The 25,758-nt window shown below is 52.8% G+C and overlaps 8 protein-coding genes across 8 annotated transcripts; 4 read left to right on the top strand and 4 right to left on the bottom strand.

Annotated features, from left to right (window-relative positions):
* Positions 1-704: 704 nt before the first annotated feature.
* Positions 705-2,364, top strand: J4E90_005385 (uncharacterized protein; the record flags this gene model as incomplete). The annotated part of the gene is made up of 2 exons (XM_051434938.1): positions 705-924; positions 983-2,364. The coding sequence occupies 2 exons, from the start codon at positions 705-707 to the stop codon at positions 2,362-2,364; spliced, it is 1,602 nt and encodes a 533-aa protein (XP_051290962.1).
* Positions 2,365-2,578: 214 nt separating this feature from the next.
* J4E90_005384 (uncharacterized protein) lies at positions 2,579-3,727 on the top strand (the record flags this gene model as incomplete). The annotated part of the gene is made up of 2 exons (XM_051434937.1): positions 2,579-2,724; positions 2,803-3,727. The coding sequence occupies 2 exons, from the start codon at positions 2,579-2,581 to the stop codon at positions 3,725-3,727; spliced, it is 1,071 nt and encodes a 356-aa protein (XP_051290961.1).
* A 773-nt stretch (positions 3,728-4,500) lies between these two features.
* Positions 4,501-5,333, bottom strand: J4E90_005383 (uncharacterized protein; the record flags this gene model as incomplete). Its single annotated transcript, XM_051434936.1, has 2 exons — positions 4,501-5,046; positions 5,130-5,333. The coding sequence occupies 2 exons, from the start codon at positions 5,331-5,333 to the stop codon at positions 4,501-4,503; spliced, it is 750 nt and encodes a 249-aa protein (XP_051290960.1).
* An 860-nt stretch (positions 5,334-6,193) lies between these two features.
* Positions 6,194-7,222, bottom strand: GCH1 (GTP cyclohydrolase 1; the record flags this gene model as incomplete). Its single annotated transcript, XM_051434935.1, has 2 exons — positions 6,194-6,496; positions 6,554-7,222. The coding sequence occupies 2 exons, from the start codon at positions 7,220-7,222 to the stop codon at positions 6,194-6,196; spliced, it is 972 nt and encodes a 323-aa protein (XP_051290959.1).
* Positions 7,223-10,091: 2,869 nt separating this feature from the next.
* On the top strand, positions 10,092-12,560 carry J4E90_005381 (uncharacterized protein; the record flags this gene model as incomplete). The annotated part of the gene is made up of 4 exons (XM_051434934.1): positions 10,092-10,240; positions 10,292-11,091; positions 11,155-11,534; positions 11,583-12,560. The coding sequence occupies 4 exons, from the start codon at positions 10,092-10,094 to the stop codon at positions 12,558-12,560; spliced, it is 2,307 nt and encodes a 768-aa protein (XP_051290958.1).
* A 3,819-nt stretch (positions 12,561-16,379) lies between these two features.
* J4E90_005380 (uncharacterized protein) lies at positions 16,380-17,996 on the bottom strand (the record flags this gene model as incomplete). The annotated part of the gene is made up of 3 exons (XM_051434933.1): positions 16,380-16,827; positions 16,883-17,850; positions 17,988-17,996. 3 exons carry the CDS (start codon positions 17,994-17,996, stop codon positions 16,380-16,382), a joined length of 1,425 nt encoding a protein of 474 aa, XP_051290957.1.
* A 1,273-nt stretch (positions 17,997-19,269) lies between these two features.
* J4E90_005379 (uncharacterized protein) lies at positions 19,270-19,818 on the bottom strand (the record flags this gene model as incomplete). The annotated part of the gene is made up of 2 exons (XM_051434932.1): positions 19,270-19,740; positions 19,810-19,818. The coding sequence occupies 2 exons, from the start codon at positions 19,816-19,818 to the stop codon at positions 19,270-19,272; spliced, it is 480 nt and encodes a 159-aa protein (XP_051290956.1).
* A 3,728-nt stretch (positions 19,819-23,546) lies between these two features.
* Positions 23,547-25,529, top strand: J4E90_005378 (uncharacterized protein; the record flags this gene model as incomplete). Its single annotated transcript, XM_051434931.1, has 1 exon — positions 23,547-25,529. One exon carries the CDS (start codon positions 23,547-23,549, stop codon positions 25,527-25,529), a length of 1,983 nt encoding a protein of 660 aa, XP_051290955.1.
* Positions 25,530-25,758: the final 229 nt, after the last annotated feature.

Raw genomic sequence — 25,758 nt, 5'->3', positions numbered from 1 at the left:
ATTGAGATTACTCCAGCGCAAAGTAGACTTCCGGACCAGGAGGCAGGTATTCATCCTTTTCCCCAAACGTAGTGACAGTCTTTTTCAATACCATTGATGGGAAGCCTGAATCCAATTGGAGCCTCGGAGCCTTTTGTCGCGGCAGGGATGTTGGCTAAGCAGTCACCTGGTAGTTGGGTGCGCTGCACCGAGAATTGCAGTGACAGTTGTGTGTAACCAAAGTCACAGAATGTATGTGACATTCGAGCGAGGTAAAAGTTTGTCTTCTTCCCACGCCTGCAGGTGCCACTGACGTGCGGCATGTTCCGCGACGCGTCCGATCGAATGCAAGCTCGTGTCGAAACCATTCCGAGCAGTCGGCACCCTTCGCGTGTCGCACCTCTCCAGCCACCTTCCAAGCCCTCATCACCAACGCGAAGCCCGTGAGAAGCACCACCGTGCACCATCAAGAGCCGCAGAAATACCGTTCTTATGCGATAACGGCGCACTACACGCCTATCTCCGAGGAAAACGACACCAGAAACGGCAGGAGCAACTGCAGCCAAGGTCGATTCTCCTTGGCAAAGTACTCCAACCAGCGAAAAAGCGTCTTGACTGACGTAGCGCTATCACCCAAAGATGGGGGAGAGCCATACAAAGAGAGTGGTCATGCACAAATTGGTGCTCTGCGCGCATTTGACAGCCTCAGCTGAGACCGGACGAAGATGCGTACACCTTCAATTGCGCTCTTCGCAGCGTCTGCGCTTGCGCAGTCTCAATACGGCGAGAACCATGTCAATGTAAACCTTGACTCGCAGCTTGTGGAGCAGACAGCTTTCCCGTCGCCAGATGTGACCCTTCTGAGTCCCGCGTTCCTGCCAAACGCCTCGTTTGATCCGGGTTGGTCAGAGGGAACTGAAGGCGCGACATCGCAATACAAATTAGGTACGTGAATAATGAAGGAGACATTTCATCATAGAGCGGGTAGCCTAACACTGAACAGAGGAATTCATCAGCAAGCTTGCAGCGAAGAATCCTTCATGGATGACCTACGACGTGGCTGACTTCCTGAGCGAAGAAGGCAAGACTTTCCCGTACGCCCACCTCTCTACCTCCGTATCGAACACATCCTCTGGGTACACTACCTCTGGTAAATTGCGAGTATGGATTCAAGGATCAGTTCACGGGAACGAACCCGCTGGCGACGAAGCCACTCTGGCTCTTCTCGGTGCGATGGATGCCGACCCGACGTGGGCCGCCAGCTTCCTTGAGAAGATGGACATTATTGTGCTGCCGCGTTACAATCCAGACGGGAATGCCTACTTCCAGCGCACCTTGGCTACAAACTTCGACCCAAACCGCGACCACACCAAGCTTGCTCGACAGCAGACTCGCGACATCAAGCAATGGTTCAGCAGCTTCTCACCACACATCGCTATTGACATGCATGAGTATGGGGCTGGAACGCGATACTCTGGCAACTACAGTAACGCGGCCGATGGGATGTACAGCGCAGCAAAGAACCTCAACATCCATCCATCCATTCGCACGCTCGCCGAGACCGTCTTTGCGCCCGCAATCAACGCGTCTCTCCTCTCCCGAGGTCTGCGCGGAGAGCCATACGTGACGGCGTCGCGGACGAACCCGACTCCACGCTTGGACGAGGCGGGAACTGATGCAAAGATCGGCCGCAACGCCATGGGACTCACACAATGCGTTACGTTTCTCTTTGAGACGCGAGGTATCGGCATCGCAAGCCAGGAGTTCAAACGCCGAACTGTCGCTGGCTTGCAGATGATCCTCGGTGTGCTTGAGACTGCTCGAGATGAAGCTGCGGACGTGAAGAAGACAATCGAGGGTGCTATTGCAGAGGTTGTCGAGAGCAAAGAGGAGATAGTCATCACAGACTTCACAACCTACTCGAACCGCACCTATACTATGGTTGATCGTCGGACCGGCGAGGTGGTTCAACTCCCAATCGAATTTTCCAGCACCACGCCCGCAACTGCCAACATGACTCGCGCTCGGCCCGAAGGGTACATAATCCCCCGCGCGTGGGCTGACCTTGCCGAGCGTCTCAGGGTCTCAGGACTGGAGATCGAAACTATGCCCGAGGTTTTCCATGGAGAGGTCGAGGCATACAACATTACCTCTTCTAGCCTCGGCTCGTCATACTATGAAGGCGCCATCTTGAACACTGTTACTACGGAAACACTCGTTCAAGATGTCACGCTGCCTGCTGGCAGCTTCTTCGTAAGCAGTGCACAAAAGAACGCAGGAGTAGCTTTTGTCGCGCTAGAGCCTGAGAACATCGACTCATATGTCTCATTTGGCATTGTTCCTATGGAGGTCGGCGACGTCTATCCGGTCTTCCGTCAGATGTAGATGAGACGTAATCTTTTCCTTATCCGATATTATTAGTAGCCAGACGTACGGATCAATGAGATTTGAGGGTTACAGATCAGCCATGGATTGCGGAAAGCGAAATGTCGCTCTGTTACGTTTGATCCCAGGGGTTCAGATGGCCCGTGCACTTATCATATATGACAACCCCATTTGATTTCACTCTGGTCTATCTTCCAATTTCTCTGAATGCGTCATGGCGTCATTCACATCAACGTACCAGCGCGCTGACTACCCGGAATCAGAACGCGTATTCTATGGTTCCGAGGCTGCGTTTGATGCAAAGAAGCTCACTGCTGGCGTTCGATGCGTCGAATTTGGTCCGCAGTTTTACGTGGAACGGTAAGAACACTAGATGTATTGTAAATGAGTACAGAAACCCATCATGTTCACAGGAAACATATCCAAGCTTTGAAGCAGTATACCAGGTCTCGAGGTGCTGCAGATGGATTGCAGTGGCTGGGACTTAACCAACGCCGATGTCAAGGTTATTGCATCGCGCAATCCGCACCTTAGAGAAGTCCTTCTACACAGGGCATTAGAAATCACCGATAAAGGCATCGTTCATATTCTTAAGAACTGCCCTTCGATCTCCATAATAAAGGTCACCGGACCCGAAATCGCGACTGGACTTGTAACTGGAAAGTTCGCTGGGTTTCTCAACCAGCCAGCCATAGTCGAATCACGCACAAACCTCGAAGCCATTTATCTTTATGACCAGGGAACGGATGAGTCGATAATCAAAGGTATCTCCAAGAAATGGCGTAATCTCCTCATCTCCACCGGAATCACTATGGCATGCGGTGATGTATGGTCGTTCCATTGGCTTGGAGGCAAGCGTTTAAAAGAGGGGGAAGAAAGTACTCTTGGGGATATGGGATATCGGTTGCCAAAAGTAGATGAAGACTTTAAAATCCATCCGTGGAACGTCAGCTTTTCGCGCCAAGAGCCCTCGAGATCCGTCCAGGCCGGTGCTAGCACGTCTGACATACCAGAAGGAGGCAATTCCGACAAGAGTGGAGCGGGGAGTGACGGTGAGGAAGACGAAAACGGCAGCGAAGACGATGACGAAGACGACGACGACGACGACAGCAGAGCCTGGGCATCCGACGACAGTGATGATACTCTAGGTTACGATCCTGAGGAGGAGGCATACTTCCATGATATCTACACCGGTCGTCGGTCTGTGCCAGTGTACGAACCGTACGACGCCGCTGAAGTCCCATTCTCAAAGACGCTGTACTATCATTCGAAGGAAGCCTGGGGAAGGCTATGGCCTGAGGACGTTAAGCGTACTAGCATCCAAAGTATACATTTCACTGATGAATTCTGCGTTACTGAGTAAGCTCTGCCAGATCTTCCGAACTGACACCCGATGTGCTAACAGTATCCTTTGGTAAGCATATCAAAGCTATTGCAACCACCCCTCCCCAATTTCGCAAATCCCTGCACACCATTGGTTGCGAGTACGGGCGCGTCTCCGACGCAGCTGTTGCCAACCTCACGCGCGCCGTCCCACATCTCAAGGACATCGATTTCTACGATACGCATACCCTCACCGACAAGGCCATTATTTCCATCGTCAGAAACTGCCCCGGCATCGAGCGCATAGCTATAGCCGGTAGTGACAGGACACCTGGAAAAGTTAAATGTCGCGGTCGTCTGGTAGATGTCATGGAGGATCTGACACTTGCCAAGAAAATGCGACATTTGGAACTATGGAATCAAATGCTCTTCATCAGAGGCGTTGAGAGAATTTCGAAAGCGAGGCCGAAATTGGCGATCGTGGACGGTGTGACTGTGGGCGATAGTATGGCGACCCGGGTAGTTGCTGCACAGGCAAGTGGTAGGTATATGCATGTATATCTTGGTGGACATCTGGACTTTGATCTGGATTATATATGTAAAGTGGTAGATTATGTGTGGTAGACGGCTAGCTGGACCACCCCATTCAATGGAAAGACTGAACTCCTGTCAGAAGTGGATAACCTAGAAGTCTATAATGCCTTGAGATTTAGTCAAATGCGTTCATCGAACCGATGTAGGCTGCAGAGCACCTGTTCAATGTCTTCATCATATGAGGTAAGACTGAGGTTTCGAAGTCTTCATAAGGTAAACTCAAACAAGCCACTCCTTCCACCACGTCACCGCCCTATCCTTGGCCTTGATCATAGCCTCCCTTTCTCCCGGAACTTCCTCGTCGCCCTTGGTAAAACAGCCATGGTGAGCATCTGGGAAATGTACCCACTCAACCGCTTGGTTCTTCTTCTCCAAGACTAGCTTCTTGAACGCGTACAATCTCATCTCCTCGGGGAACATACTATCATGTTCCGGCTGCAAGAACATGATCGGTACATCGACACCATCGAAATCCGCCTCGGTGAGCAATGACGGATGGGCGCAGATGACACAGTCGACCAACTTCTCAGTCGCGAGACGGAGAATGGCCCAGCCGCCCCAGCAGTAGCCCACTGCACCAATCTTCTTAAAGCCGTTGGCACGGAGTTCTTTAGCGCATGCGAAGATTTCTGGTTCGCGGACCTCACGACTATTGCGCTTCTTGAAACCTTCGACATCCAGTTTGTCGAATTTGCCTGCTTTGAGGAGGCCTACATCGAGTACTTCTCCGCCGAAGAAGTCAGGTATATAGACTGTGACGTTTGCCTAGAGTGCATAGCGTTAGGGTCAGTACAATGTTCTGAGGATGGGGATCTTTCGCGATATTTTTGAGATGACCCCGGACGCACCTCTTTGGCAAAGTGATCGGCTAGGAGACGAGTATTTCCGAACCTCCAGCCCAAGGCATCGTGGGCGATGAGGACGGCTGCGTTGGGGTTGGAGCCAGTAACGTAGGTTGGGTTGCCCGCGATTGTCGCCTCGTGGCCCCTTGGTGTACCGTTCCAGTCGAATGATTTGAGGCAGCACGGTTCGAAACCTCTTGGTGATGTCATGGTGTATGCTAGTTGTGTATTGAACGCTGACGGAGAAGAGGGGAAACGTGTGACGAGACTGAAGTTGCTTGACTTGGCGGGCTAGAGTTGATTCGCCCATGATGTCTACTCTTATATTCTGTCCATGCCTAAGGCGTCCCGTCAATCTGAGACTTCCTGACACGTCAATCTACGAAAAAGCTGAACACCCTGGAGCCTCCGTTGACGTAAGGTTACCCACTTTGTTTGTTTCTATCTCAATGTAGTCTGCTGACCTGTTCGGCTTGGCCTTGTACGAGGTGTGGGTATGCATTTCCAATGTCAACATCGCTAAGGTGATGGACTTATCGCCAGGATGAGGACGGAGTTATCGCTGGCTGGGCGCGAATCAACCTCGGTGGTATTCCGGAGCGGAAGGTGATCTCGCTGCGATGCCGATACTGCGCTAACGGACGAACATCAAGGCGCGCGAGAACTGGTCTGATTAGTCAACGAGGTTGTGGGAGCTCGCGGTGTTCGGAGTTAAGCATGCTATTTACCGACGATGAATTGAACGGCAGTGACTATTCTCGTTACTGTAGGAGTACAGATGCTTGTTGTATCAAGAATGGAACGCGGGGGTCGTTTGCGTACATCGACGCAGAGAGTCGTGCATCATGAACGTGAAAGAGAGTTAAGGAAACGCCTGTTGAAAGGCCTATGCGTCTAGTGATGCAACACAACAGCCCGCCCACCTTATGAGAGTGATGAACTTCTCACCCAAACGCCGATCCCATATAACGCCAATGCAGAGAGTCGTGCAAAGATAGCACATGATGCGACGAGTCAGGCCGCCTGACACCCCAACTAGATGCCGAAGCTTTTCTGACCCAGTATCATTTCTACCGCCTGTTGATGAGATTCAGGAATTCCTGGCGGGTCTTGTCTCTTGATCGCATGCATCCGAGCATGCAGCTTGTAGTTGTTGTAGCGCCTGTCTTCTGCACGCCGCGCATGACCATGCACAAGTGACTTGATTCGACTACCACAGCGACACCTTGTGGCTGTAGCATCTCAGAAAGGGCGAGCGCAACTTGTTTGGTGAGGCGCTCTTGGACCTGTAAGCGGCGAGCAAACATTTCAGCGATGCGAGCGAGTTTGGAGAGGCCGATGACGCGACGGTTTGGAATGTAGCCGATATGCATCTACAGAGAGGTCAGTAAACATTCCTTAGGGCAGGTACAACAGGACAAAGGACTTACCTTGCCCATGAAGGGGACCAGATGGTGCTCGCAGAGGGAGAAGATCTCGATATCTCTCACAATGACGAGCTCATCGTGGTCCTCGTGGAAGACAGCACCGTTGACGATGTCGCGCAAGTTCTCTTCATAGCCCTTGGTGAAGAAGAGTAAGGCCTTGGCATAGCGCTCGGGTGTGTCCAACAGTCCCTCGCGGTCTGGATCTTCGCCCAGACACTCAAGCATCGTTCGGACAGCACCAGACAGCTTCTTCAGATTGGCTTCCTTCTCCTCCTCGGTCGCCTCCTTCCTCTCCCGCGTGCCCTTGCTGGGCCAGCTAAGCCCATCGAAGTCGATGGTGGGATGCTGTGTGTATGGGCTATGGGCGCGACTGGTCGCAAGTGGTGTTTGGGCAACGGCGCCCTCGTAAGGGTCTTCGGCGTCTACCTGGCCGTTCGCCATGACATGTCGGTTGTCAGTGTGCATGTTCGCGACCGAAGCCTTCGTGGGGAAATAGCTAGTCGGCCCGTCAAAGTTTACTGGCTGGCGCCCTCGGTTGGAAGTCTCTATAGCATGGAAGAGGTGCTCGCGCTCTTTCCTGTCGCGCGCCTCGGTGGTGAGCCTGAGGGGTGATCCGCCGTTCATCATGTGGGAGGGAACCGCGGATTTGGGTTTGGGGGTGTCGGCGTCCATAATCGCGGGGAATTCGTCGGGACTTTTTTAGTGGGGAAGGGACTTTTCAGACTGAGGAAGCAGCAAACTAGAGATGAGAGGATGACACAATGCCCAGGGAAACATGTTTGGCCTGGCGCATGCTTTCCGCAGGAGAATAGTTCGGAGCCCGGTCAGTATGACTACAAGGGAATAACTTATTCCTGCGCCGTCGAATGCGGATTAGCGTTCCAATCTAGCGATGACGCCACACCTCGTCGCGCTCTGACCAGGTGGGCACGTGACAAGCGGGCAGCCGACCAGCAGGAGAGCTGCGACACTACCACGACCCTTCGCTTCCCGACGCTTCATCATCAACACACGCCGCCCCGACCACGCATGGCATCGACCATACCACCAGCGCTCGGCTCGACATTCACGATTTCTAGCGATGATGCGAACGGGTGACAGACCGCCGTGACGGGGCCCGAGGGCTTTCCTTCGGTCCCCGCAGCTTCACCGTAGCAGAACAGCAAACGGCGCTTCCGCTTCAGCGCCGCCCATCTCCCTGCTCGACCCACTGCGCATATCATAGCGTGGCATTACATGATGATGCGATGTGCATCGAGGGAGGATTGGTCATCTACTGGCGATGACAGAGAAGGGCAAAGGGTCACCAAGTTACCACGGCCTTGCTTGGGCGTCGTTCTACCGCCCTCGCGCAGTCGCGTACTAATCACGCATCGTGCACTATTCTTAACATATACTGTGGCTACTCCGCGGTGGGCAAAGGCAGTGTCTACTCTACTTGTCGTTACAACTCCCAGTTCCCAGCCCCGGCCAGGGCTACAATCACCATACGACTGCCGCTCAATTGCGACATGCTCCGGGCGCTGTCGAGAGTATGTCCAGATTCATATGGCTACTCGTCTTTGGTGACCGTTCCAGGACAGCAAGTGAGCCTGGCTCACATATTGTGGCTCTTTTGTCTGGCGCCGTGCCATACCTTGCATCCAGGTCTGGTAGCTCTAGGCTATCGGGTGCATCGACCGCGCCCCCAGCATGGGAACTACACCATCTTCCCTCCCTTGCGGAGCGCGAGCTTTCGCATGCCGATCGTGGTAACGTGAAAAGCCTAACGTCAAGATGATCGCGGCGAGCTCAATTAAACTACAAAAGGATCGCATCACCTTTCTGGATCGGCCCAACCCCCGATAATGGGATATCTCGACTTATTGGTGTTTAAAGATATCGCCGTGCCCGAGTTGCCATGGCCTGATATTGAGGATTACATCTCTTCAACTTCGGTCGTCAGGGGTTGTCTTTAGTAGGGTGGCGGGGTCTTGCTTCGCATGCGTTATGTAGATGTCGTGAAGCCATATGGCACACCTGGTGGACTGCAACATGATCTCCAAAATCTGAAGATGCGGAAGGGTCAAGCCGAGATGAAATCTGGGAGCAGGCTGGAGTCTTGGGCGCCAGGGAGGGGTTTCCATGCACACTCGATGAGGGCGACTTGTCACGGGGCTTGGCGTTGTCGATAGCGGCAGGCGAAAGACCGACGAGCGAGAAGGCGCTGCATGCGCAGCGTCTGCGGCCACGACAGCAACATCGAAAGCGCATCAACGGCAGCGCATTGAGGAGTGTGTTACAGTCGTAGCCGATTCTCTTGTTGTTTTTCGCTTTCATTACTACTGCTTCGTAAGGCTGAGAGCAGGGTGCCGGACTTCCTTGTTGTTCGGTTAGGCCGTGGCACTTTGACCCGCGGACCTCTTGATGCTGCAACCTTGCGCCTTCTGATGCCCTTCCTGCCTCTATGGCTGCCCTGCGACGGGCTCAGGATATAGACCAGTGGAGACCAGAGGACTCATCTAGTAGGGACAGAGAGCGATCTAGGGACCGGTCACGGGAGAGGAACAACGAGGGCAGAACATCGTCACCAGTGCCACGAGCTGCCAGAGATTCTCCCAGACACCGCGCACACGACACCCACACGCATTCATCGGCCAGACACGCACGGGGACGTTCACGCGAAAGAAGTTTGAGCAGAGAGCGCGCGCGTCGGCGCAGTCGCAGCATCTCTGGGGAGGACCGCCATCGAGCTTCGAAGAGGGAAGCCAGCGCAGACAGGGTTGCCCACTCGCATCGGCATCACCACCACCATCGCGACACAACTCCATCGTCGAAACGCCACCACCCGCGTTCTCCATCTCCACGAGGCTCGTCCAAGCGCGTGAAACGGCAGGGCAGTCGCAGCCCAATACGCTCTGCATCGAGGCCACGCCGTGCACTTTCGCCGGACCGGCCTGCTACGAGGGCATACTCCCCACGAGCTCAGCGTTCCGACCGCGATCGACCGCCTCGACGCACCACGCCCGACACGTATTTCCCGTCCACCTCGACTCGCCGCCGCTCGCCCTCTGCCGATACACACTACAGACCTGTGGCTCATCGTGCACGGAAAAGATCAGTTTCACTCGACAGGAGATCTAGGCGTGGAACACCGCCTCGGAGACTGTCGCCTAGGAGAACTGATCGAAGACCCATTTCACCCTTCGACAACCGCGGTGAACGGTCCTACAAGCCCTATAATACACGCGACAGGGCAAGGAGTCGCAGTCGAGACTCCAGACGTGCTCGATCTCCCTCTCGTCCGCCCCGGAGGCGATCTCCAGGCCCAGTTCGCAGAAATTCGCCGCCCCATACTCACCGAGCCAGATTATCACCGCGCAGAAGTCGTTCGCCCCGCCCGCCCATTCGACGCCGTCCATCCCGCTCGCCCTCTCTTACATCGAGGCCGCGTCAACGCCGGGATAAAGGAACAGACAGGGTCGCCTCACGTCGAGGCTCGCCCGCGCCGGGATCAGGTTACAACTCTGACACGTCCAAAAGTCGGGAAAACCACGGCAAGATGAGGGGAGCGTATCACTATCAGGGACGTGGTGGCTTCCAGCAATCCCCACCGTACCCTGCACAAAATCAATATTCACCTCAAAATCAATCGCCCTATCATGGCGGCGGTCGAGGCGGTTGGAACGGTCCACCGTATCCCAATCAAGGGTGAGTTTCCATCCCATCGGCCTTCGGTCATCCACATGCTGACATCATCAGGTCTCCCACACATGGCTATACCCCAAATCAATCTCCTTACCATCAGAACCAATCTCCAGGTTCCTACCCAAACCAACCGTACCCACAACCTGGCTTCCAGAACAGCCCCCATCGCGGAGGACATGGCGGCTACCGCGGCAACAACTTCAACGGCCCCGACCGCCGAATGTCAGGTCCTGGAGCAAACGCTCCGTTTGGCGGTCCAGGCGGACGAGGGCGTGGCGCGCCTACCCAATTCTCCAACTTGTCATGGACGCCAGCGTCGGGCACTCGAGGCGGCCGCCCAGCCACTGAAGCGCCACGCCCACAGCCCGCTGTCGCGTCGCAAGTACCTGCCGACTCTGCATCTGTGGATGCTGATGACAACCCCTTTCGCCCGTCCAAAGATCTACGTGTAGAAGACGAGGGTTCCAAAGAGGACAAGAGGATGGCACCTTCAAAGGCACCGACAGCACCGAAGTCAGGATTTGGTTTTTCGTTGAAGACCAAGAATCCAGTGCCACCAGCGAGCAAAGCAAAGCCTGGAGTGGAAGAGCCTGAGAAGCCTGCGCCTGCTTCCAAAGAGTCTCTTCTTGACCCCAAAGCAAAGGCGGCAGCGGCAGCGGCAGCAGCACGTGAAGCTTCCCCACGTCACTCAGAAGCACGAAGCGATCGAGATCGGGACGCGAGGGACAGAGGTTACGACAGTGGCCGCGACCGAGACAACAGGGAACCAGACCGTCGATATGACAACTACTACGATCGAAAACCTGCCTATCGAGACCCTCGCGATAGAGACACCCGAGATCTACGAGACACGCGTGAGCCCTACTATCGCGGCAAAGAGCGAGATTTCCGAGACCCACGAGACAGAGATATGCGAGATCCGAGAGATACACGAGACCCGCGCGATATCCGTGACCGCGATCCCAGAGATATGCGCGATCCCAGAGATCGTAGAGAACCATACCCACCCCGACGACCTGACGATAGACGATTCGACCCACGGCCTGACACACGACCAGCGCGAAAGTCACCACCCCCTCAGATACCCAAGACTAAGATCGTTATGAGGAAGCGCATGAAACCTCGGCCTACGCTGGTCCCTGAACATGCAGCTTCAGAGTCTGTATATTACCGGAAGCCCGGTAACGAATCGGTGGTTGGATCCGGCACCTACGGAAAGGTCTTCAAGGGAGTCCATGTCTATACGAAGGATATGGTAGCTCTCAAGAAGATTCGTATGGAGGGCGAACGCGATGGCGTAAGAACACCCAGTGCTAGGCAGTGACATAACGCTAACAACTACCAGTTCCCCGTTACGGCCATCCGTGAGGTCAAACTTCTGCAATCTCTTAATCACGCCAATATCGTTAATCTCCGAGAAGTCATGGTTGAGAAGAACGACTGCTACATGGTCTTCGAATACCTTTCCCACGATCTCACCGGTCTTTTGAACCACCCAACCTTCAAGCTCGAACCAGCACACAAGAAGGACCTTGCCAAACAGCTCTTTGAAGGCCTGGATTACCTCCACCGCCGCGGCGTTTTACATCGAGACATTAAAGCTGCGAACATCCTTGTATCCAATACCGGACAATTGAAACTGGCAGATTTCGGTCTTGCACGTTTCTACGCGAAAAGCAGTAAGCTCGACTACACCAACCGGGTCATTACCATCTGGTACCGATCACCGGAGCTGTTGCTGGGAGAAACACAGTACGGGCCAGCAGTCGACATCTGGTCGGCTGCCTGTGTACTGGTCGAGATCTTTACCCGGCACGCTATCTTCCCTGGCGATGGCGGCGAGATCAATCAGCTGGACAAGATTTACAACATACTCGGCACGCCCACTGTGCAGGACTGGCCTGGCATTGTCGACATGCAGTGGTTTGAACTGCTACGGCCAACCGAGCGAAAACAGTCGACTTTTGAGGAGAAGTACAAGGACCGCGTTAGTCCTATGGCCTTTGAGCTTCTCCAGGCAATGTTCCTGTTCGATCCCAATGCGCGACCCACCGCCGCCGATGTGCTCGAGCATCCTTTCTTCACGAGCGAAGCCCCGCCACCGAAACGTGCCGACGCGCTGAAGGAGCTGGAGGGTGACTGGCACGAGTTCGAGAGCAAGGCTCTTCGGAAGGAGAAGGAGAAGCAGGACAAGGAGGCGCGGCGTGTTGCGCGGGAAGAGAAGGATACTGCAAGGAAGGACGAGGGTAAAAGACGTGCCGAGGCAAATGCTGGCGAGGAAAGGGACGCGAAGCGAGCGAAGAGCGGTGATGTTACGGCGTAGAATGCTGGAACTTCACAACCGAAGCCGCGACGCCGCAGCTAATTAGATGGCGTAATATTTGTATGGATAGAGGTATGTTCGTTCTTCGCGCGACTTTTGGAATGCAACCACATGTATATTCCATATTCGGAACACTCTATTCTCATATCACGATACCTGTTGCCTGTCTTGAGATCAGGTTACCGTCGACGGGTGTGCAATGTCCATATATGGTACCTCGCCGCCGTCGAAGTACACATATCTGGTGAAACCTCCAGTCATACTAGCCACCACCAGCGCAGCGTGACTGTCCCCCACAGTCTCTCCCCCTACTATAGCCATCTTCAGCCTTGTCTTGGAAATGATCTTGGCCCGCTTGCGAGTGAAGCGCTGATCCATAAGCCACAAATGCTTCAGCCTTCTCCCATATTGGGGATTCCGTAATGCGGTACGCAATTGCCGATCTTTAAGGGTGATTGAACCGTGGCATCTGTCGTCACCACTTATGTTGATACGACCTATAGATCGGCATAGATCCAGTATATGAACTAGGCCTCTGTCGGTGACAAGTTGCGCGCTACCGAGCGAAATGTCCTTCAAACCAGGGTTGATGGAACAGAGTGTAATCACGTCATCGTCATCCCGAGGCCCTGCGTTGCTACAATGTATCGATACAATGGTCTGTCGAAATGCAGGTGGTGCCGATGCCAACGCCTCAAGATGTGATCTAGCCACGGCCATAATCGTCAGTACCAAGTACATCATTTGTTTAATCATAATAAAGTATGAAATCGCTTACCTTTGCACGCGAAACCCGGGTCCGAAGTGTATTTTCCAAATACCGGTGCGTAACGCGTCTGCATGCAATCGTTGTTCCCACTGGTCCCAATTGCCGTAGAATAGAGTACCCTCTGGGTTGCCGAGACTGGGAAAGATTCCGAAATATACAAGACCACGCCTAGCTTCGGCCTTTTTCATAGCGTTCGTGGGATCCTAATTATTCGACTTATCATCGGATGAGTCGCGCTCATTGACGCATTGCTCGACTTCGACGCTACTTTCGCGTTCGTAGTATTCTTCCTCCTCCTCCTCCTCCTCCTCCTCTCCGCTTTCTTCATTTCCTTCGACTGTCTCGTCTTCCGTAGAACTCTCCTCGGAGCCGACCCCATATACTTCTTCGCTGTGTTCTCGTTCGACAGTCGCTGCATACCCTGCGGTCCTGGGTATCTTTCGTCCGGTAGCATCGGGATACTCTGCGTCTTCGTGGTTCCGTTTTAGTGTATTGTTTTCTGGTGCATGGCCATGGTGCTGTGCGGGTTCTTGCGGCGCCTTAGGTTGATCGGGGACATCACGAGCTAGTGGAATTGGATGGCAGACTTGCGAGTTCCACTTGTACGCTCCAATTCCAGGAATGTCTACGGAGCAAGCAATATAGTAGCCGTAGGGAGTGTTAGAAGTGTCGGGGGTACTACAAGGGTCTGATCCACCATTGCAGCACCAGATGTGGGCAGTTGATAGGAACCCACGGACAGGATGAAGTGTGAATCTGGCCTCGCATAAGTTCGGGGGAGTCGGAAGGAGAAAAGGAGGATGGAGCTGGTATTCAATCTCAGGAGGTTGTGGTGTACATTTCTTCCAGCTTAATTCGGGATAAGAGTCTAGAGTTCTCATGTTGCGTTGTGGGCAGCGGGAGGAAGGATGATAGAACTAGGTATGAGAACGGGATTTTAGATGATTTAAACTCCCTTGGTGTAGAGGTCGCTTGATCCTTCAGTCGCTCCCTGAGTTCGATAAGTGTTTCAAAAGCAAACCTTGGAATGCGTCTGGCCTTCGAGATTTCACGGCTCATGGACTCCTCTCGAACAGCTCTCGGCAAGCTTTGTGCCCCTGGTGGCGAAAAGACCCTCGGTGTGCGCGTCGTGAGCGGGGCATGTCTAGAACAAGACTGTCAATCATCGTAACAGAGACATGGTGTATTGGGCGGATAAACATTGCGATAGCTGGTCTCATCAACATTGAAAGCGAGATATCGCTGTGATTTTGTCCTGAACCTCGAGTGTCGCAAGGCCGGGTTGATGAGACGCGAGACATCCTGCATGAAGGCTGTCACGCTAGCAGGAAAAGCGACTAGCCTGAGTCTCTCCCCACACCTCCCACAGCACCAATCTCGTATCGTGATAGTAATATCCGAGACCATTCAATCATATCGTCCATCAAGGTCCCGGGAATGCTCGCCGTGGGAAGTCTGTGATGGCGTAGCGTCGATGTCAGCTGCAATGGTCGACGTTCGGCTGAATGCGGCGTAGTGCGGAAGCTCCTTTCCCGTATTTAGGCTTCCCTAGCGGACCCAAGCCCGGAAAATGCCAGACTATCCATGGAACTAGAAGGTTTTTGCTTCTGTCCACGCGTTATCATGATTCTTCGAGACTGCTAAAAAGATTCTCCCGTCGCACACATACCCACCGCTTGTACCCTGCCCCGGTGTGGCTGATTCACATCACACTCGTTTTCATTACCTCTTTGGGCGTGTGGGCAGCTCGATCGGGACAACATAATAACGATGGTATCGTGGCGGCCGGAGACGAGATTGGAATGGTTTTTCTTTGGCACTACGACAGTTCAGGCGATTACGAATATTACGATACAGACGTTCGTATTTCCCCGCATAACTCACTCGCTAGATGGACTGTCTAACTAGACCTAGAGTCATTCTTGTCACGTACTTGAATTGGGTAAACTCGGTCGCATACCAGGTTCCGATATCTTATGTCATCCCTCTGACCTTGTGTGTCAATTCATTGGGATGTCTCTTCCAGATCATCTTGACACTTGACGCATACCGGATCAAGAACCACATCCAGGTGTTCGTTCAATGCGCCGCCAACATATGCCTTTCAATTTCGACAGTTCTTCAATATGGCGAGACTAGACATGCAGTATCTAGGATTCTTATCAACCACGACATGTACGGCACACCTTTTGCAGACGTTGATTGGCCTTTCTGGAAGAAGATCTCACCTGGCTTGATGGTCTGCACCGTGGTTACATGTGTCAGCAGTGCCATTATGTGCTGGTTAGCGAGGGGCCTATACCGTGAGTTCTCTTGGGCTTTATATCAGCATGTCAGCCCTGACAAGAAGATACAAACAAAATACGCTGTCTACCAGGTAAGACTTGCGTCATCTTCTTTGCCTGACCATACTCACACAAGCACAGATTTACCTCGTGCTTCTCAAGTTTACACCCTACTTCGTTTTCACGTTCATAATCTTCTACGATTTCATCGACGTCCATTTCCAGGAGCCCGAGTTCTCATTGACGATCTCAATCATCCCGGCTACTCTTGTACATGTGGCTATCGCGGTATATTTTGTGAGGCATGAGCGTCGCATTGGAATGGCGTTTGTTTTGGTAGGTCACTCAACCTCGAAAGGACTGGCACTCGCTAACATCGCATCTCACAGCTTCTACATGCCGCAAATATCGCATACCTGATCAGCAGACTCCTCGTTCTCTACGGGCACTCGTTACTTGCTGATACTCTATTGAAGGATGAGATGGTTTTCTACCTCTGCGTTGGGGTGGTCTTTTCGACGAGTGCTCTCCTGGCCGGCTGCGTTTGCTTCTACAACTTCAAAGAGGGACTAAGGCCAATTCTTTTAGGCCAGGTGCAACGCAAACCGCGGGCACATGAGCTTGAGGACGATTATTATGTACAGCGTCTGAACTACAACGTGGTGCCGTTGGCGGACCGAGACTCACAAAGATTCGCGTTGGATTGATAAGTATGATAATCTATAGTATCTAATACAATGACATTTTTGCGTATCTAGCCGCGCGCTAAGCCCTGCTTCTCGGTATAATCTCCTCTCGTGTCTGATGTCCACGTATAATCTTCAAATTTGCTCGCAGTTTTTCGCAGGCTTCCACTCTCTTGTCTTCCACCAGCTGATCTACGAGCACCAAATTACGAAGACGTTGGGCCTTATTTTCATTTGCAATCAATATTGCGTCGAGGTTACGCAAAGTCACACCACCAGATCGTCTCGTGAGTACATCCCCACATACTTCAATGTATTCAATGGCCGGACAGAACTCAATAAGACTCATGATGGATTGGTCACCAATATCTGGAGCCAAATCGATTTGCACCTGTGTTAACTGCGCCATGTTCGCGGCGAGGTTGGTAATAGACTGGTCGTCTAGCAGGGCACTGTTGCCCACGCGGATCGCGAGAATGGATGAACTAAATGCTGCTGGTGACCAAGCTAGCATATTGATGTCGGTGCTGTTTGGGATCAGTATGCTACTGATAGATGCAATGACAGACGAAGACAACTTACACAGTGACAGCAAAGCTTGGTTCGAAAATGACCATGCGTATGCCCGTGCGACGCTGCGCCCTCTGCCATCGTCGCTCCCAATCCTCAGGACTGACAAATCTGAGTGTGACGGAATCCGCAAACGCGATGGGTGGACGGAGATTGCATGGATAATACGATTTGACAACATTAGAGCGTTCGATGTCGTTCTCGAAGCGTGCGGCATCTTGTGCACGTATTCTACTTTCGCTTTTGATCCGGTCGAATAGCTCATCTTTAGAATCCGTCTCCATGCGGTCGTTCAGTTGCCATTCGTCTTGAAAATGAGTTCCATTTGCGATGCGCATGTCATCATCCTCATCGGCAGATATCGATGTCGGTTCTCTTGGTAGAGCCCTCGCCACACTAAGGCGACTTTCTTGTTTTATCGTTGCTCCCGTGTTCCGCCCCCTGGGGACCCAATATCTGGATTGTGTACTGGGGATCCCTTGGTCTGCAATCTGTACAGTTCTTTCGGCCTTGATCGAGGGACGCGCGTCTTCTTCGTTTTGATATGTTTCATCGTCCTCCTCGTCCTCGTCCTCGTCCTCCTCTTCCTCTTCCCCGTCGGTCTCTTCTGGGGAACAATCTTCTCCATCCGAGCGCTCTTCTTCAGTAGCTTCTTCGAGCTCGTCTGCTTCTTCATCTTCCTCTACCAAGGTGTCTTCCTCTTCCTCAAGTTCATCGGCTTCTGAGTCTCCCTCTTCCTCTGAAGTGTTTCCATAACCTCCTAAACGTCTAGCATCATGATCCTCCTGATTATCATCGCCAGATTCTGCTTCCTCTGAACAGTCCTCTTCTGATCCAGAATCTTCTGCATCACTTTCCGCAGAATCGACGTGCGATCTAGCGATGGCTCGCTCTTGTTGTGCCTGGGCTCGTATCTCAGCAAGTAGCTTTGAGATTTCCCTCTGCTGTTCTTGCTCGTATGCCCTCTGTCGCTTCCGTTCCTCTCGAGCTTATGTCGCAAGCTGTTCTTGCTCGTATGCCCTCTGCCGCTCCCGTTCCTCTTGAACTTGTGTCGCAAGCTGTTCCAAATCGTCCAGCCTCGTTTGCTCTCTGCGCACTAATGCCACCCAATCTATACCCTCAACATGCCCTCTGCGCCACTCAGTCATTGCCGGGACGGGTATATCGATACCAGCATTGACAGCGACTCTTTCACAGCGGAAGGAACCCTAATGCTCTGCGAAATGACTATGTCTGGTCTTCTCTTGGAGACGCTTCTCACCTGTGCCTCTACAACCGGTTGGTAGTTCAGCCGTAACTTCTTCAACATCCCCCATTTGTGCTGATTTTCCCGCATGTTCATGAACGAAACGAAATGGCCTTTGACCCGTCCGGTGGTTCTAGGCAAGCCGTTGATTCGAATAGCTGTGACGCGTGGACAATGTTTGAGGATGGCGATAACTGACTTATCGGTCAGTTTCGGTGCATATAAGTCGATGTCGCGTAGCCAGGGATTCCGTGTAACAACCGCGCGCACGTCTCTATCCGAAAGAGTGCCTCGCACGTCATACAACCAAAGGCGCTGTAATTCGCCGGTATGAAGCTTTAGCGAACTCTTGAACGCAGTGATGGGGTTGTGAGTCGTGACTTCAGGCTATAGAGTTTGTCGTCTGAACATACCACGATAGGTGGAAGTTGCATACTATACGGATGTCTTGCACTGAACCCCGCAGCAGTTTCTTCTTTTCTCTTCCCCAATCCCAGTCTTTCGAGCTACGACATGTTATGCGCTGTTCCTCAGGCACTGTCTCCATCAACCAGCGAGCTGCTGCTGCTGCTAACGACATCGCTCGATGTTGGCAAGTGCGTAGCTTTGAACGTGTGGTGCGGAAGATGCCAGTTCGGTGAATGGGTCCAAGTGTATTACTTATTGCGTACGAATTAAAAAGTCAATCCACTGAGATGCAAGCCCGCGCCGTTTTTTATCAGTGGTTGGCGTCGAGCGACTTGGTGACCGTGGGCATCTCAAGGTTCCTCAGCCTGCAGGAGCGAACCTTCCCGAAAAAGCCGGACTCGTTGGGTGTGGGGTACCGGTAACTAGTGTGGGTCCCGAGGTCGCCTGGCCACGTCTGAAACCGAAAAGCGTCTGCACAGATCGTGCTCTTGGAACACGAGAGAGACAATGTCATTAGCGTTTAATGTGGAATAAGAGAAGTCTGCTCGCTCCCGAGGTCGTACAGAGTTGATGATAGAGCCTGCTGGATAAGTCCAGGCTACAAAACGATGATGTCATACCAGCGCTTCCAGGGCGCCATCACCCAATTTGGTCTCAATTGTCGGCACGCTTGCGCGCTCTCGATATTGAAGTGAAAGCCACCTGAAACACTCTGAATATATCTCTTAATTGAAATCGGCTTTGGTCATACACTATCGTCTCTCTTGATTACAGTCCTCATCATAGCATCCTCCTCTTCATCCAAGGCATCTCCTCCATGGGTTTCGGCTGCCTCATAGTTCACTTCGAAGCCATCCTCGTCCAAAGGTTCTTCTTTGATGACGTTCTTAGTCAAGGCGCTTCTTTCAGAACTGCTGCCTGCGTTGGCGTTCACAGAGGTGTTTTCCATACTTGCTGACGCTTCATTGACGTTTGTGCTACTCGTCATGTCGGCCTGCTTTGCATCTTCTTCGTGACGGAGATCGGAAACTTCGCGTTTTGCAACCTTTCGAGCTGACCGTGGTGATGATGGAGAGGCCGGGTCCAGAGTCCGCTTTCTACGACTCTCTGGTTCTTCAGGGATCTTTTCTGCCTCCTCCTCCGCCTCCTCCGCCTCAAGCTCAGCCTCCGCCATCTCCGCCAGCACGGCCACTACCAATTGAAATGGATACGATGTCTGGACAATATCCAAGGATATGATGGACTGAATTGTCAGTTAGATTTTTGTTTATTAGGAAAATTTCACGTAGCCCATTGTTACGTGATACCAAATCAAGGATATCATTGTCTGAGATATTGGCTGCACTATTGGCGATCTGAAGACTTTGTAACCATCCTGTATGAAGTTTTAACGACCTCATGATGTCACTGATCAAGATGTGAGCGACAGTGTTCGGAGGCCATGCATGCTACCCGGTCGTTCCAACTTACCTAGAGATGGGCACTTCGTCTAGATTAACACGACGGACTCGTCCTTGCAGTTTGGCTTTCTCTTTGTCCCAATCGGACTCCTCTTCGCAACAAATGGACTCGTTCTCGGAACAGGGTGACAGGCGTAGGAGCTCTGCCGTCAGCGACATGATCGGATTGTGGTATCCTCGGCGTGCGTGATTGCAAAAGTGCAGTTGGACAAACAGATGACAACAAGTCGGGTCGAATCCCTACGTATCATGGAATGGACGCTCCCGCAGTTGAACGTGTGCTTCGATTAACACCTGCGGGCCTCACCGTCGTGAATCGTGTATCGAAGCGAATTGAACGCGTTCCTTTATCGGATGTTGGGCAGCCTGGGTTCCAAAGACTTGATGAGCATGATAGCTTTGAGAGGTGCGCCGGGTTTTGCGGCTCGCGGAAAGGGCGGAAATGAAACAGCCCAAGACTCGTTAGTTGCGGGGCCGTCCACGGGTCTCAAGGCCGAACTCAAGCCGAACGCCACCGACGCGATGATCAATGTCCATACTGCTCCTTCGTCACGCGTGTCGAACACGATTTAGATCAGGCTGAGCCTTCCAAGGTTGTCTGGATTTAAAGTCCTCGTGGTAGCACGCCCATCATTCATCCTCGCGTACTCCGGGAGGGCTGACCTGTGGACAGCCCAGCCCAAGTGATCGTGGGGATCAGACTTGGCCCAACAACACCTGGGCATCATGCCAACTTACATGTGTCAGCGTCCTGCCCTGACAACATCGTTAATTTATATGAACGGCGTAATCTGCTCCATAGCCCCATCTATCTGGTACCGTATGCCTTCAATAAATCGAGCCTTCACAGCGGCATCAGATGTTCCGTTATTTACTAGACGCAAGGCAACGAAACAACGTCGATAGGATGACTGCGAACACACAAAACAAGTCGAGTTCCATCAAGCTGCAACATTGTAAGAGCGAAACAATTACTGTTTGAGTTCGCAAATACACCCACATCCCACCGGCATTTGTCCACCAACAACATCAGAACAGCTCTAAATCGATAGCAGGTCAGGCCGCCATTTAGTGCACATCCCAGAAACACATTGCAGCCCTCCCTTCTTGTCCGGCTTTGGACAGTCAAGAAGAGGCATCCATTTCACAGGGGTTGGATCGAAGCGGGTCCCGCCACCACTACACTGCACCTGTATTGATAACAATAAGCGCGTGCGCAACCTCGTATAAGATATGGAAGACTTACAATCCAGCCCGAGTTACATTCGCAAAGGTAAACCCATGGTTCTGTGCATTTTTCATAACGCTTGGCACAAACTCCTGATCCGGTTTTGAATTCGTAAGCATCGATGGATGTGGTGAGGAGTGAAAGCGCGAAGATGGGGGTGAGGGATAGTTTCATGACGGCGTGTGTATCGGGAAGGTAGGTGAGTGCAAAGAGAGAGGGATGGTCTCGGAAACGTAAAGAATGAAGTGTCGCTCTTGACGCACCACATTCGACTTACCTTTGGACACATTTATCATATCTGCGATACGAGCGCCGTTCGCAGACTTCTTTCAAGTATGGCTCCTTACCAAGAACAAGCCCAAAAGGTGTCTAGTGAGATCTGGATTTAGATGCTCGAACAAAGACGTCAGTCTTCGTTTCGTCTGGGCTTACCCTCCCCGGCTCTTATGAACTCGATCTTCAAAGAAGACATCGTTTCAAGTTTGGGTAGCGGTAACGCAGGGTAGTATACGCCACGTCTCTATGTTAAGTTCACTGCGCAAAGACTCCTGGATGTAATCACTTCTTCAATTCATGATATGGTGATCGGATGCCGTACACAGTAAGACCATCCGTTGCAAAGGACTTATCAAGGCCGCGGCAACTCAGCTAAGTGGGATATGCTAGTACTGGCTCACCTCTCTTGATCGATGACTTGCCTTCGCGACAGGAAATTAGACATGACGGGCCCCGTCATGTCTGTTGCTATTGTGAGAAAGACGTTGCGATGAGCCGAATCATTTTATCCAAGAGACGTCTGTTCTAAAAGACACAAGTTGTGTTTGATACCACATCATTGTAAGACGCGTTGGCAATGAATTGCGTCTGGGCAGAAACGAAAAATGTTGGAATGTAAACTCGTCGTGCGTTTGCCCGGTCCGTGGATGTCTATGAAAGACCATCGGTGTTGCCGTTGAAGAGTATGCATGCGGATCACATGAAGCTGAAGGGCCGTGTCGCGCTAGCCAAAACGCAAGATGTGTGGGAAAGGATATGCATCATGAGTACAGACTACCGGACACCTCCATCGATGCGTTCAGTCGGGGTTTGATCGCTCTTTCCCGAATTCTCTTCTAGCTGTGACGTCGCTGCAAGTGCGGGTACGATGTGCAGAACCGAGACCCGCATTAGGAAAATGCATGAAGCACGGCTGAAGCTCGTGCTGATACTTGGACATCTCCTACCAACGTTTCTGGAATCGATAGGTTTGTTGTGTCTTTATTCCAGACTCGACGGAGGTTTGGCGATGCGAACTCCTCCGCTCCTTCGTTGCTTCTTCATCGACAAGGCGGGGTCATGTGTTAGCGTCAACCATAGCTTGAGCCGCCGCACGATCTGGAGCTACGTCTTACAACCACCGGCTCTTCGATCATCGCTCACAGATACACTACACTGGTAATGGCCAGGCGTACACCGGTGTAGCTTCCCCTCCAATGGCTATCGTCATCCACTTGCTCGGTCATGGCCGACGTTTCCGATTGCCTGATCGCGGTCCGGTCCCGCGGGCCAGAGAATGTCATTGGCTCACGGTTCTTCCCTCGCGTTGCAAGACGGAATCCCGTTTAGGACTATCGAAAGCTTTGGCGTTATGTAGCGGCCGAAAGAAGCAAGCGAGGTCAAGCGATGGCGCTGTCGACTCGGCGAGGATGCTATAGCGCGGCCCGCCCCCATATATGATCTGCGATCTGCAGCATCGAGATACCCAGCCCTGGTGATCTACCCGCGCCTGGCATCACATCATCCAGTCGTAAGCCGATCCATCATGCAGTCCAATGCCCCGACAAGCGAGAGCGGCAAGGCCAAAATCCCTCTCATCGACGTGCGCTACGAAGGATCGTCATTGCATATGGCAATGCCGGGTCTGATCTCCTAGGCGGTGCTCATTCAAGCTGAATGCTACGATGGTTACCTCCACCTCTTGAGTCGCCGACACTTGATGAAGAGGTCCCACTTATCTCATGCATGGTTCCAAGTTGCTGCATGTGCCTTTCCAGTAACAGTGCAGCGTATCGAACGGCAGCTGGGATAGCTCCTCCAGTTTGCCAAATGCTCTGAGAACGTTGCGTCATACGTGGGAATATACCTCCAAGCTGCAAGCCACGACCAGCTCGTTAATGCGAGGAGCTGACTATACCGATGGCAGTATTGATGTGCCGCTTGTGATACGCTACCATGGTACGTGGGGCAGGATGCTGGTTGACGGCACTGACAGCATAAGTACCACTTTCCGCTCACCCTCATAGCATATACATCTCAAACATCTTCACATTTCTCTCAATACCTCACATCATCACAATGACAGACACATTCGATACCACCGCCGATATCTCGCCAGAGAGGCTCACTATCATGAAGCTCAAGGCCAGTGGACTTCGCGATGTCTTTTCTGAGCCTTCCTCCCCCACAGGCAACCGATCTTTCTCATTCGCCAGTCAAGCAAATGGTGGCGGCCACAGCTCATCACTGACACGTCGAACAACTCGTCAGACCAGCTCATCCTCTCGTCGAGCAAGCAGCTTCCTCCAGTCACATCGAAGCAAGATGTCTACAGAGCTCACATCACAAGCTGAGGGCAAATTCTTCGCCTTGATGGACCTCATGTCGACCGCCTCCCGAGAGGCTTCTTCGCTCAAAGAGTCATGGTCTCGTATCATGGCTGAGCGAGACAGTCTCTCCCGTGAGAGGGATGAGCTTCTCATTACCGTCGAGGAGGTGACAGAAGAGATTCAGCGTAAAGAAGCTGAACACTCACATTATGGTCATGAACACGGCGAGAGGAAGAGGCAGGTAGAGAAGCTCGTTCTTGAGCTTAACGCTGCCCTTACTCAAGTGACCGACCACAAGAAGAAGCTTGCCGATCGCGACCGCGACCTGGAGAACACCCGACATGAGCTACACGAACTTCAAAGCTCCATCACGCTCACTCACGGTGATCACGAGAGGACCAGGTCGGAGCTAGAGGCTGCGTACTCCAGGCTGAAGATCTGTGAAGGCGAACGCGATTCCGCTCGATTCGACTCAGACAAGCACCACAATGAGCTCAGGACACTTCTTCGTGAGCACACTGAGCTCAAGAGCAAGTACAACGAGACTACTTCCAAGTTTGAGTCTACTCGCAAGGAGGTCCTCACTCTTACCGACCGTATCAAGATGTTCGAGCTTGAGCGGGACGAACACCTCCACGAGAAGGATCGTCTTCACGAAGAGTTGAAGCGCGCGAAATCTCGCGTTGACGAGACTACTCGCGAGTACACCGAGCTCACTGAGCGACACGACCGTGTGCAGCGTGAGCTTCACAAGCTCAAGGAGACTGTCCGCATCATTGAGACGGAGCGTGATGACCATGCTCTGACCATTGACAACCTCCGCCGTGAGGTGAAGGCTAAGGCTCAAGGTTGGGAGGAGGCTGACGCCCGTGCTAACGAGTTCTCTCTCAAGTACGAGCACATCAAGCGTGAGGTCGTTTCCGTCAAGGAGAAGTTGAGGGACGTCGAGCTCGAGCGCACAGAGCTCCGAGACGCCATCGACCGCTCTCGCGAGGACCACCGTCTCGTTGTCATTGAGCGCGACCAGGTCAAGCAAGACCTCCACGACGAGCACCGCAAGGTGGAAGACGGCCACCGCCGCATCAACATCTTGGAAGACTCGCTCCGCCGCGCAGAGCTGACGATCACCGAGATCAAGTCAGAGATCCACACTCTGACCGAGCGCAACAAGGTGCTCTACCGTGAGGGCGAAGACTCACGCGGCAAGCACGGCCACCTCACCGGCGAGATCAGCAGCCTTCAGGAGAAGCTCGTAATCTTTCAAACCGAGATCACCAACCTGAAGTACGCTCGCGACCGCGCGCACTCCGACCTCAACGCCTGGAAGCACAAGTACGAGGAGATCACTGAGACCATCTCTACCTACGACGACTCATCCGCTGAATTCGAGTTCGAGATAACCTCACTCCGCACCCTGCTCAACGAGGCCCGCGAACAGAAGGAACGCGCCATCTCCGCGCGTCACGCCGCCGACCGCGAGCGCGACGAGTACATGGCCAAGTACGAGGAGAAGTGCCGCGAGATGGAGCGTTTCGAAGAGTCTGCTAGCAGCGTCTACCACGCCAGCAGCGGCGGCGCAGCCCGTGGCGGCTCTAAGATTTCCAGGGTAGTATCCAGCGGTACTACCGTGCACAACCACAGCGCCTCTGGCGGTGGTCACAGCCACGGACACAGCCACGGACACAGCCATGGCCATGAGCATGGCGAGGGGAATTCTATCTTCGCGCATTAGTTACGATGTCGACCGATTGGGATTTCATTGCTGGACGGATTGGCGCATGATGGGTGAGGAAGTGAGGAGACGGAGGGGCGTGTTTGAGACGAGTAGACCGAGTAGGCCGGGCACGGCGGAGACGAAATTGAGCTGTTGAGGAGTTGTGCGGTGTTAAAAGTTAAAAGCTGTTATGGGTGGTAGGATAGTGCGATAGCCAAGGTGTAATTGTAAAGGTTTCCGAGTTATT

The sequence above is a fragment of the Alternaria incomplexa genome (assembly GCF_024043165.1).
Source record: "Alternaria incomplexa strain BMP 0042 chromosome Unknown scaffold_7, whole genome shotgun sequence".
In the NCBI taxonomy this organism is placed as follows: domain Eukaryota; kingdom Fungi; phylum Ascomycota; class Dothideomycetes; order Pleosporales; family Pleosporaceae; genus Alternaria; species Alternaria incomplexa.
Note: the sequence above shows the minus strand (reverse complement) of the source record. Positions and strands in the feature narration are given on the sequence as shown.